The sequence below is a fragment of the Megascapheus bottae genome, chromosome 2, assembly GCF_031878675.1.
Source record: "Megascapheus bottae isolate mThoBot1 chromosome 2, mThoBot2.hap1, whole genome shotgun sequence".
NCBI classification, from domain to species: Eukaryota; Metazoa; Chordata; class Mammalia; order Rodentia; family Geomyidae; genus Megascapheus; species Megascapheus bottae.
In genome coordinates this window covers 59,414,743-59,427,978 of record NC_143510.1, presented here as the reverse complement: position 1 = coordinate 59,427,978, position 13,236 = coordinate 59,414,743, and the positions used below count along the sequence as shown (strand labels likewise).

General features: G+C 38.5%; 1 protein-coding gene across 8 annotated transcripts in view; it reads left to right on the top strand.

The window, feature by feature from the left end:
- Grip1 (glutamate receptor interacting protein 1) overlaps positions 1–13,236 on the top strand; it is a 615,745-nt gene that overhangs the window by 469,431 nt on the left and 133,078 nt on the right. For all 8 annotated transcript variants that reach the window (XM_090328055.1, XM_090328040.1, XM_090328060.1 and 5 more), the window contains exons 3-4: positions 8,736–8,871; positions 11,650–11,795. In XM_090328055.1, the coding sequence (XP_090184181.1) occupies positions 8,736–8,871; positions 11,650–11,795 (282 nt within the window). The remainder of the gene's footprint in view (positions 1–8,735; positions 8,872–11,649; positions 11,796–13,236) is intronic.

Genomic DNA, 13,236 nt, shown 5'->3' with positions numbered 1-13,236 from the left:
TTACCCAATAGCACATCTGTGTGTGAATATGAGTATTTGTGTGCTTAAAACAGAAGCTGATCTATGTATTGCATACTCTCAGAAATTGCATTGTTATAGTTGGTACTACATACTTGTATTTTCCCTTCCTATCCCTGCATGAGATAAATACTGATCATAATTTTATTTCCTATGAATATTTGTGCTAGATAATCTTATGTGCTGTATGTACATCCAAGCCACTAACCTAATTTATGTTTCAACTCCCAGGGGATGAGAAAACTTCTGGCACATCCCTCATGTCACTACACAGCAGTAGAAAGTGCCAAAAGACCCTTCCCTGCTAAGCAGCATCAAGAACAGAGTCTGAAAATGCAGCCATTTATCACAGAAGCCCAGCTTTGATCCCTGCAGCTTTGCTGAACCAGGCATGTTAGGAGGAGCTTGAAATGAGTATTGGAGAAAGCATCTGTTTATTTCCTGAGAGGGATAAACTTCCTAGTGACACCACTAAAAGTAATATAGAGATAAAACTGTAGTGTGAGCAATAATAGTCTTCCAAAAGTAGTGTGCAGATACAGCTATAGTATTTGGAGATGAGCCCCAATCCCCCCCCACACCCGCCCTTATTAAGTCATTGGCTTAAAAAAAAATCAGTGCAGTAAGCTTAGAGAAATAACTGCCCTCTCCTATTTAAAGTCTCCCTCTTTTCATGTTGCTACTGCACCACATAGCCGTCAGATCAGACTGCTGACCAAAATCCAAGGCTGACAGCCCACTCACACTGCCCTCTGTTGGGAGTTACTGTGGCTCATCTGATCGTATTCTAGGCACTGCTTCTGCACTGGAGACCCAACAGGAGGCCAAGCACTCCTTCTGACACCACCATTTCACAATAGGTGACTTGTGGGGTGTTTTCATCAATAGCATGCCTATTTCTCTTGGATGGTTTTTTCAGATCTGTATGTATGTGACTGAACTTCACCAAGTAAACAGCTTCACCATCATCTATTTTGGGCAACATGATTATGGTTTTAATAGACTTTTTCTGTTTGATGGTATTGTTCTTAATACACTTCCTTTTTTATCTACTGTCGTTTTGAAGTAAGGACTCTGTACACTATTTTTATATGTGGCAAAAACTACATAGGATTAAATTTACCCCAGCACACTGTATTTAATGCTCTCCTGTGTTTCTCTTAGGTAACACTGCATCTTGTGCCTGTCTCCTTTGTTTTCCAGATTCTCTCTCTTAAGTAGAGACATCAGCGTCCACCAGTCAAGAAAATCAGAAAGCATGAGGTCTTCTTCACTATCTTCTTCCTTTCTCCTTGCATCTGAATGATCTTTTACCTGGGGGAATCTTTCCTTAGGATATCTGGAAGATAAGCAATCTGTGTGACCACTGATGTTGCCTGTGTTTGATTGTCTGTTGCCTGTGTCTGTGCACTAAATCTATACAGTCTAATTGCCTGGACACTTGTCTAGACTCCAGTCAACAGCTTCCTTTGAAGTCAGATATGGCTGAAAGATCTTGCCTTTGAGATGCAAACACTTGTAGCTCACTATTGGTTTGTAAGAACAACCTACCGAATGTAGATAGAAGTCTCCAATTTTCTGTTTTCAGAACCTTTCATTTCTTAATAATCTTTTAACCACAGCAAGGCAAAATGAAATACCAGTAGTCCAATTTATTATACAGTTAGATCAAAATTATCTAGTTCATATATTATCCTCACAACTTATTAACCAGTTGAAAAACATGTTTAAGTTGAAAGAACACAATGTTTATTCTCCTTAATGTTATTTCTTCTTTAAAAAAACAAACCCAAATACTTAGTAAAGATATCTGTGCGCTTGTTGGATTTTGTGCACTTATCAAATTCTCCATTCAAATGTGACAGTGACAACTTCATTTTCTGTCCCACATTGTTTTTGACATGGAACTTTTTTGTATTAGAGCAACAACTCAGAAACTGAGCTTTAGAAAATGTGACATCAGCAAAAGCAATGTGGTATGATGAAGTATTGAACTTCCTTAAGCATTACCTTCAGTAGGTATTGCTAGATCCAACAGAGTCAATGTGGCTGTGTTTTCTTCACAAATAAAAAATATTTCATGGAGTTCCCATGACTTCGTCATGAAATTGGAGGAGCCCAGGCACAACATGGGACCCAGATCCTTAAGGATACTGTACAGACACACAAAAGAGAAAAACATGAACAATAAATCTCTATGTGGGTACCTTTTTCAACACTTCCAGCCATTATTACCAAAACTAGTGCTTCATGCTAACAACAAGCTAGCACTTCTCTGAAACCCAAATGCAAGCACTTCTCCAGGATCCATCATGCTCTAATCTCTCACTCCTTCACAGTCTCTTTCCCATCCATCTCTGTTCATGAATCAAATACTGGTCCTGTGTACAGAGGTAAATACTAATTGTATATCCCTAAGAAAGACTGTGGAAAGGTCAGACATTCAGGAGCTAGAGCGTGGAGTGGGAGGCTGGAAGAGACATGCTGATGGCTAATAAGTACACACCAAAAATGACGCATATTTTCCTTTAAGAAAATAGCTCAAAATACTAAAAACTGTACAGACATTACTAAACTTATCAGCAGGACTAAAACAAAAGAAAGTAACACTAAGTACTCTTCAGGATACAGAAAAAATGAATGGCTTATATGGGGTCTAGTCAGAATAGAAAATAATATATATACTCTGGAATACACGTTATCACTTTATCAGAAAACTAAATCTGTGACTACTCACAAATTGTTCACATGGGCATTCATCTCAGAGAAATGAATATTTATGTCCATACAAAACATGCACATGAATATTTATAGCCTCCTTTCATAAGAACTAAAATCTGGAAACAACCAAAATGTCCTTCAACAAGAAAATGACACACACAAAAAACTAGTGTATCTATATCCTGGAATAGTGCTCAGTCATCAAAAGGAATAAGCTATTGCTACAAGTAAAACAACTTGAATAAACTACTACAGAATGATGTTGAATCTATAAAGTTAACTCCCACAGTTTTGCATTGTATGATTTCATTTAGTGGACATATTTGAAATGATAGCATTACAAAAATGCAGAGGTTTCCAGGCAATAAAAGGGTAATGTGATTGATGACCTGGCTAGGATATTTTATTAGTATGGCAGAACATTAGCATTTGAGAAAACAAAGTAAAGGATAAATGGATATCTATGTCATTGCCTACCATGTCATATAAACCTACACTTATTTAAAAACTAAAAGTATATTTAAAAATTTAATATGAAAACCTCATCAGGAAGCTTTCTGATTAGCTGCCCTATGGTGGGCTCATACTGAGCATTTCAGAAGCTAGCTAACAGATTTATAGCAAGTAGCAGGAACTGGGGAACTACAAGAACTTGCACTTCACAGAACCCATATAATCATCTTGCATTTTTTTATTCCTCTGCCTTTAAATGGAGCTGAGGCTTGGGACAAGTCATTTAAAGAGTCGTTCAAAGCCCTGTTCCTCCACCCAGGTCTCATTTTGATGGCCCCTTGTTTACTGTTGCCATGGTTGCTTAGTTATGATACCATTTCTCACTCTCTCCCCTCTTCCAGAAAAGCTTGTTATAATTATAACCCTGTCTTCATTTAGTTCTTGAATGTTCCTGAATATTAATTCCTGCAAAGATGTCAACTGCTCCTCGATGTTACATCTCTAATAATTAAAACACTGCTTGGCATAGAGAAAGAATCCCATTTATACTGAATGGATGAATAGGAGGTATTTGCATGGATTTTAGTTTTATATCTCTCAGATGTTTTTTTAAGTTTTCATACTACAGACCTTGTGCAGTAATTTGAGGGGGCAAAAGGGGTGGGCTGGTACTGGGGCTGAAACTCAGGCCTTGCATTCTCACTTGGCTTTTTTGCTCAAAATTAACTCCCCACCCCTTCTGATCCACTTCTGATCTTCCAATTGAAGAGGAATCTTCTCTTTCTACAATCACATTTAACTGGCTGTTGTGACTATCAGGAATATATGTGTATAATTTTTACTTTTGTATTTTTCTAAATACAGATGAAAATATATACCTTTTATGGAAAAAATCTATGCTACCAAATTTTATTGTTGTTTGTAAAAATTTCTCATAATTCTTTTGCCTTCAATGAGCTTCTAGCTTACTTTTCATAGTATTCTCAGAAGTTGAATGATTTATTTTTTTCATATATTTTTTATTGTAGTTGTAATTAATAGAAGGGTTACATTATTACATTATATTCACCAGATAGAAGGTGCGTTACTTCACAAACATTGATACCCTTTCTCATATCTTGGTCCCCATTTCCCTCCCCACACCCTCACCCCTCATCTTCTTTTCCCCCCTTCCCTATCCGAGTTGAATAATTTAAAAGATTGAATTTCATGCCCCAAGAAAAAAACTTCAAACAATGGAATCCCAGTGAGATCTGTGATGGTTATGTTGAGAAAGTAGTGATACAGATGTAAACCTGCAACTTTTTCTTTCCTAAGATAATTAACTATGATGATTAAGGAGTACGTCGAATCTACAACCATCTCGTTCTTTGCCAGTTGGGTGTCATCTGCCGTTCGTTAATTTGGAGAGCCTATCATGTTCACCATAAGTCTGTTTCATTTAGGGATGGATATTTGCAATTTAAATCACAAAAGAAAGAAACTGTCAGTATATAAGACTTGCCCAAGTTCCTGTTTTACTTCAGTGTTTGTTTAGTCAGACTTGATATATAAGTGAACTCATGCAAATGAATGCATCTGTCTTCATTTCTCTTTGCCATGAGATCATTATGCAAACGTTAAACACCAAAAAAGACATAAAGTGATTGATGACTTAAACGGCCTGTAGGTTTGCAGAAAGCAAATTCTCAAAGCAGGTTCCTCCCTCTTCTCTCCTGCTTCCTTTGGAAACACCCCTAACAGATGGAGTCAATTCCTTGAGGAATGAAGTTACTTAATAGCAGCTAACATTCCTGTGATTCAGCACATTTTCTTGCAACAATATTCTATCTTTACTCCTGAACCTTGCCTAATTTACATTCCTTCTTGGGCCTGTGCTGCTCAGCTAGTCCTAATCAATAAGTGTACAAGATTGGTTGGAAGGCAAAGTTGTGAAATAGATGTTGCATTTGAAAGCTCAAGCCTTTGATTTACCTGTTTCCCGAATGGTCTCCTCAGTCTGCTTTCCTCACAAGTCACATTGCACTGTGTCTTCACCTTTGTGTCTGAGCAGTGGCCAGTCTTAACACTGCCTCCCTCTGTGTTTCATTGGTGGGCTTGGAGTAGGTATTCAATAATTTATTGAGTCAATGAAGACACAAATTACTTAATTAATAGGTGCATAAATATTTTCTTTGATCCTTCCGATCAAAACTAGCTCTTAGGAAAAGATTTCAGATATGTTAAATCAGGGGTTAATTGACCTTTACTAGCCAAATAGCACAGCAGATGAGTGGATACAAAAACCGTGTACAATGGAATTTTACACAGCCATTAGAAAGAATAAAATAATGTCATTTTCAGGGAAAGGATGGCGCTAGAACAAATCATGTTAAGTGAGGTAAGCTAAGACCAGAGAGACACAGGCGCATGTCCTCCCTGATATGCGGAAGTACACTGAGCTATGACAAAATTACTAAGGATTCCAGATACTCACACACAATGAGACCACAAGAGAATATCCTTATGGGAGAATCAGAAAGATGCAATGCCTAAGTGCTTCTTCACATTTATATAAAATAATATATGGAAATAGAAGACTTAATTTTTCTTTTCTCTTTCTGATGATTCTGTATGTTTTACCTTATATAAAATGTAGTCACATGTATATCTTTGGGGTGGGGAGGAGGACACCGAATAGGAGGAATAAGAGTGAAAAGTGAAAAAAAGAAGTGAAAAAATGCAGCAGTTCATGCAACATCCTGGACATTGATAAAAGTGAACTATACAACCTGGGAGTGAAGCTGGGAGTGGGGAGGGGAGGGACTAGAGAGAGGGAGGGAACAGATGACAATGTACGAAAATACCTGTACTCATTACCTGACTCATGTAAATGTAACCCCTCTGCATATCATCACCTCTATAATGATGAAGTAAATTTTTTTAATGTAGCCGATGGATATACATTTTAAAGTCATCTTGTATCTCTTTGGGGTAAATAGTTACAATTCACTGTTTCATCTTGGTGATTGTAACTAATTTCAATTGTATAATACATTTCTACTTTGCATTCTACCACAAGATAATGACTTAACAAAAGTTAAGTCCTTAACAAAGGACCAGACATCTGTCTTTCCAATGTACATCGTTTCTCATTTCCATAGTATATGTGATGAGTTATTTTGGTTATTTTTTAAGGGGCACTCACCATGGTAGGCTAGATTACAAATGCTTCTTGTGACTGACTTAAAAGAACCTGTACCATACCTTCAGTAAGAACTCCGATCCTTAAGCTAGGCACCTATATTCATGCCTATATTCACCTGGCAGAGTATCAGCCTTGAGTGAAGAACTATAAGGAAAGAGCCCAAGCCCAGAGGTCAAGCTCTGGGATCAGCACAAAAAGAAAAGAATTTGGGGTTTTGAATTCAAGCCCTTAATAGGTCTCTAATAGCCAAAGCAGTGGATGTAGCCAATGTCAGACATGCTCTTAACCTCTCCTTTGACTTCTGTCAAAGTGCAGGAAGAGCGCTGATGTACAGTGTCCTTGGTGAGAATGAATAAAATGCAGACTTGCTGTGATCAAATACTGGAGGGCTACATTAACAGGAGCCAGGCAATCCTCATAGCCCTGCCTGGAATGACATTCCCTCTGTCACTGAGGAAGTTAGTGACCTGGTGCTCCTTGCTTCCTCTTCGTGTGCGTAGTGGGGGTGGGGAGAGAGGAGGGGCAGTCCTAGTTCTTGTGCAAGTCCTGGACCTTGAACTCAGGTCCGCATGCTCTAGCTTGGTTTCTTTGCTTAAGCCTGGCACTCTATCACTATACTCTACTTCTACTTGCTTTCTTTTCCCAAGCAGTCTGTTCCTCTCACTGCATCAGATGAGAGATCATTTCTATCCTTTACATGATTTAATTTTCTCATTGCCTGGTGGGATAATACATACCAGGAGCAACAACTTAGAAACCTCTATGATAAACATTGAGTGTTTCAAAAGTATAATTAACTGTTAGTATAATTAAGGAAAGGGCAAAGGTGTGCAAGTAACTTTTTTTCCAATTTAGGTTTGAAAATATGTCTGTTCTTGCATTTTTAATATAAGTGTTGTGGATGTTCCAAAAGCTTCTAGCCACTGAAAGTCAGAACTTGATTCTAGAGAAGTTGAAAAACTATTTTTCCCATCCATATTCAGAAAGTGTGTGGAAGTGAGCTAGCGTCATGGGAAACTCTAAAACAATGTTTCTCATAATTAACTGTGGACAGGTTCATACTGGCTTTCCTGGTTTTTGTTTCTAGAGGGAAGATTATCCTTAAGGTTTTTTTTAAGTCCTGCACAAGTGGCTCAGATCTTCCGTTGTAGCTATTCAGTAGGCTTAGATCTGAGGGGTTTTGTTGTTGTTTTTGTTGTTTGTTTGTTTGTTTGTCAGTTGTGGGACTTGAACTCTGGGCATGGCACTGTCTCTGAGCTCTTCAGCTCAAGGCTACCTACCACCCTACCCTTTGAGTCGCAGCACCACTTCCAGTTTTCTGGTGGTTAATTGGAGATAAGAATCTCAACGGACTTTAGTTCAAGGGCTGGGTTTGAACCTCGATTCTCAGATCTCAGCCTCCTGAGTAGCAAGAATAACAGGCATGAGCCACCATGCTGAGGTTTTAAGGCAGCCTGGGATAATCAATCTGAGAGACTCTTTTCTCCCATTAACTAGAAAAATGCCAGAAGTGGAGGTGTGGCGCAAGTGGTAGAGTGCCAGACTAAGCAAGAGCCCAAGGTTCTGAGTTCAAGCCCCAGAACTGGCAATGAGTACATTAAAAATCAAACAAGTAAATCATTTTCTCATCTTTTGTGTTCTCTAAAGTGATTTGAATTTCCATTTGGTGTAGAGACCTCTTTTTTCCTTAAAAATCTGTGAGATTTTAAGATTTGGTAATATAGACAAACAATGAGAGATTTAGGTCAGTTATTCATAAATTCTGAGGACAACTCCCGTGGTACCATATGTAATGTATTCAAAAAGAAATGATAAGATTAGCACGTTGCCATTGTATTTGTTTCTGAAATATAAGTAGAGTCAATAATAATTTTTCTTGCACCAATGAAGTTCTCTGCTCCTGTCAGTATGCTTCCTAAGATGAAATGTACCATACATAAACCTGGAGTCTGCTACTACACTGTATGCATTATTCAATATTATGTTCCTCATCACTTGACCACTTTCAACTGTTCCATTCAGAATTAGAAGAAGAGATGCTAAAGCAAGTTTCTAAGGAATAGCAGGAAATAAGAATGAATGCTGTCATTCGTGCCTAAGACAATTCAGACTATTTATTATCAGCCTAGAGGGAACTCCCCAGTGCTACTGTTTTCACAACCTCTTATGCAGTGTCTGCCTCAGCATGCTTTGCATGCATAGTGTTATGAGGAAATGATCTGTACTTGACAAGGACCTACAGAGCTCTTTCCTCATAGAACAAAACATGGAGTTAGTGGAATAGAGGGCCCTCATTACATACAACAACCTCCATGCTTCTACACTCTTTAATAAGGCAAATGCTTCTGTTTTACAGAGGAATTCAAGGGCTCCACTGTGGTGGAATTGATGAAGAAGGAAGGCACCACCCTGGGTCTGACTGTCTCAGGAGGAATTGATAAAGATGGAAAGCCAAGAGTGTCCAATCTACGTCAAGGAGGAATTGCTGCTAGGTAACTAACTGCCTTACGGGGACATGCAGAAAAATGGAATCCAGGATGTAATTAATTAGGAATGAAAGATTTGTCAGAAAAGGTCACTAATAAATAAATGACAGCTGCAATCTGCCCAGCATCTCCTCCCAGCAGCAGCTCAGCAGGTGTATTTCAGAAGCTACCCCGTAGACCTGACCTGCCTGTGGCTATTCTGGCTTATGCCAAAATCACTAGGGAGAGGTTTATGTCATCTCTGGGGGCAGCCAGGCTCTCAGAAGATTTTAATTTTAACAAGCTCATATCGATCTAGATCTAATTGTGCCACTGAACACCAGATGGGCTGTGGTAGGAATGAGACACTGGGATCATGTAAAAGAGAAGCAGATGACCCAAATGACATGTCTAGGGGAACTGCCACAGATGAAAATGACAGCCCAGGTGGAGAGGGAGGTCCAACTCTGGTGCTTCCAAGGGGAGAAAAAAATCTACCTTTCTCCTTGGGGCACTTTCCTTTCCACTAAGAAGACAAAGAAGGTTTCCCAAAGGACAGAGACTTAAAGATGGAGCTCTTACTCCATTCTTCCCATGAACTAAAGATTTCTGTAGTTATAGTCACAGGTAGAATACCCTCTCTCCTAGGAAAAAATGGAGTTGCTTTATAAATTTGTTCTAGCAAGTAACACTGTGGCTCAGAGTGGTAGAGGACTACCCTTGAGCTGAAGAGCTCAGGGACAATGTCCAGGTCCAAAGTTCAAGCCCCATCACCAAAAAATAAAAAATAAAATTTAAAGAAACAAAAGATAAGGTTGTTCTAAATTTAATTCAGAAGGACTGGGGACAGGGAATGGAGATTATCTCCCTGGTAAAGCATTTACTTAGCGTGTGTAATGCCCTGAGTTCCATCCCAGCATCACAAAAGTAATGCTAATTAATTAATTAATTCACCTCAGAAAGATGAGATGGGATGATCCAGGGAGATTAATATTGCTTAAATCCTGGACGTGAATGTTCTTGTCCACACAAGGCTAAGTTAAATTTTCCAGTTTTTGCCCTGTAAAAAATTATTTGAAATTGTAATTCCTCTGTATGATCAACTTGTTTTTATAAAGGATTAGCTTAATCCAGACGATTGCTCTTTGATCCAAAGGGTAGGATTTGAAGAGCCCTAGTACCTTCATCTGCCCCCTTTGGCCTTGAAGACACTTCTTTCCATACCCAGAGTTTACAGTTTACCTGTATTTGACAGCCATCATGCCAATCATGATATTAGGGCTTCATACTTCTTGACTTTCTTCATGTCTAGCCCAAACAATGCAGAAAAAGACTGTGATTATTTTTGTGCCATAATTAAAAGTACCCCTAAAGAGAGGAGCTGTGGCTCAAGTCGTAGAGTGCCAGTTTTGAGCAAAAGAAGCTAAGGGACAATATCTAAGCTTTCAATTCAAAACCCAGTACCAGAAGAAGGAAACAAATGGATCACTGAGCACATGGAGTATTAAAACTCACCAAACACTAAATCAAGGCAAAAATCCTTTCACTGAAGGAGCTTATAATTTATTAGGGAAGATAAGGTATAAAAATACGAGAAGAGTGAAAGCAAAATGGCATTACATACAGAGAGGAAAAAAGCAGAATCCAGGAGTTTAAGGGCCTAAGTTTAAGGGTCTTAAGGGTTGAAGAGCTTTGAGGCAGATAGGTGGTTTTGAGAGTCAGCCTGGTCAATCTGGAAACAACTGCATTGCACAGAAGGTTGGGCAGACAGGGGAGGCTCTTCTAGGAGGGTTGGTTGGAGCTGAATTTATACAAAATGAACTCATTAGGTATTTCTAATTAGGGAAGAAATGTCACTGAAGGTCCTTAGCAGTGACACAGTTTTGACTCTCGTCACTACCCTCACTGCCGCTCTTAATATAGAGCTCAAGTTTGATCAAAAGCTCCAGAGTACCCTGCACACTAATCCGATGGTAAAGAGAATGTAGTGAAACACAATAATATCATGGTAATTTCTTCTTCCCAATATTCTTTTTATATTATTATTATTATTATTAATTATTATTATTATCAATCATTCCAAATAAGAGTCAAAAAGGGGGAAATAGTAAAGAAATGACTAGCAAAGGAGAAATGGATGGAACGAGAACAAATCATGTTGAGCTAGGTAAGCCAAGGTCAGAGAGACACATGGTATCTCTGATATTTGGAAGTTAGATCTAAACTGCAATGAGACATGACAAATGACACAGGACTCTAGATACTTGGCTACAGTGAGACCAAAAGGGAAAATAGTCTTATGAGGGAATCACAAAGATGCAATACAGAGATGTGCATCTTCATATGTATGTAAAATAATTCACATAGGGAAACCAACTCCAAAGATATGGAAACAAAGGACCATTTTTTTTAATTTGTCTCTTTCTTTTTCTGATGAGTCTGTGTTCTTTAACATATACAGTGTAGTTGCATGCATATCTGTGTGAAGGTGGGGGGAAGGGAAAAGAATCAGAGGAAAAAGGATGAAAAATGTGCAGCAGTGGAGCTTGCTGGAACATTGATAAAAGTGAACTATGCAACTCAGGGATGGAGCTGGGAGGGAGGACTGGGAGAGAATAAGGGAGCAGATGACACTGCATGAAAGGAAATGTACTTATTACCTGATGCATGTATATGTAACCCCTTTCTATATGACCTCTATCATAACCATAAAGTAATTTTCTCTTAAGAATGACTAACGAAGACTGTGATTCTTTCTGGACAGTAGAAGGTGCGTGCACTGAAGCAACCTTGTTTGTTTTGTAGAAGTGATCAGCTGGATGTGGGTGATTACATCAAAGCAGTGAATGGCATCAACCTGGCCAAATTCCGCCATGATGAGATCATCAGCTTGCTGAAGAATGTTGGGGAAAGAGTGGTTCTTGAAGTCGAGTATGAACTCCCACCGGTCTGTAAGTAACACTGCTCAGTGGAAGAGTAAACAATGCTTCCTCAAGCAATCGGATGCTTTCTTTTTTCATTTTGCCACCAGTGTCTTTTTATAGCCATGACTCAGATTGGCCTCATCTTTTATGGCTAGATCCTTAGATTGCTGATTCTCTACAAGATGTGCATATTATCATTATTTTCTCATTTTAACATCTTTTCATCATTTTAAACATCTTTCCCAAATTGGTAGGCTGCAAAATCTATATTTAAGTGGAGAGTGACTGACTCCAAATCCATGCATTAATTCTTGTGAAGTATGCCTTATGCTACATAGTATTGTTGTCCTGCCTTTAAGCCATGGTTTTCTAGCACCATTTCTCTGCTTATATTGCTCTAGAAGGCATTAATAATGAAGACTATTATAAACAGTAATAATTCTCTTGGCCAGTAATTAAGTACACATTTACTATATTCCAGATACCACTTCATTCTAGGAAGTTGGGATTTATCAGTGTTGGGATTTATCAGTGGATTTTGCATTCTAGCAGAGGAAGACAGAAAAAAAAACTATAATTAAATGAATTGTATAGAGTAAGTTATAAAAAACTATAATTAAACAATAAAAAAGAACTAAAAAATATATTAAAAAACTATAATTAAATGAATTGTATAGATTAAGTTATAAAAATCCATACAAAGAAGGATAGAACTTGGGAAGGGTAAGAGTGGGGTGGCACTACAGTTTTAAACAGAGTAGTTAAGATTAGCCACTGATAAAACATGGGTATGTAATTTGAACGTGGTGGTGTCAACTTCTAGATGTATGGAGTTCCAGCAAGAAGGAATGGCTAAGTTCAAAAGTGCAAGAACATACCTGAGATTGTTTGGGACCATTTCAGAAAGGACATATGGTTGAAGCAGAAAAACCACAAAGAGAACTAGGAGATGAGGTCAGAGGTGTGAGGTATGAGGTATCCTTGTTGCCCATTAAAAGCACCTCAAGTACTACTTGGAATGATACAGAAAGCCACGTTATGCTTTGCAACAGAAGAAAAAGATCACCTGACTTGTGTTTCAAAGGCTTTCTCTGGCTGCTGTGCTAAGAATAGAACATAGGGAAGGGAGTAAAGGCAGAGACTAGGAGACAAATTAGCTGGCTATTGTAGTGATCCAGGTAAGTGAGGTGATGGAGATGTGGAAAAGCAATCCAGTGCTGGTGACACAATCTTCCAATGGACTCAATGTTGGTTGTATCAAAGTAGAGGAGTCCAGGACAACCCCAGTGTTTTGACTCTGAGTAAATGGAAGGATCAAGTCACAATTAACATTTGAAACAGGAATGTGGCAAGAGATGACTTGTTGGGGGGTGAGGGGAATCAGAAAGTCATTATTCAAAATACTACATTTGAAATATGTGTTTGAGCATCAAGAACTTAAAACTGTGTTGCTGGCTTTGTAGCCTCA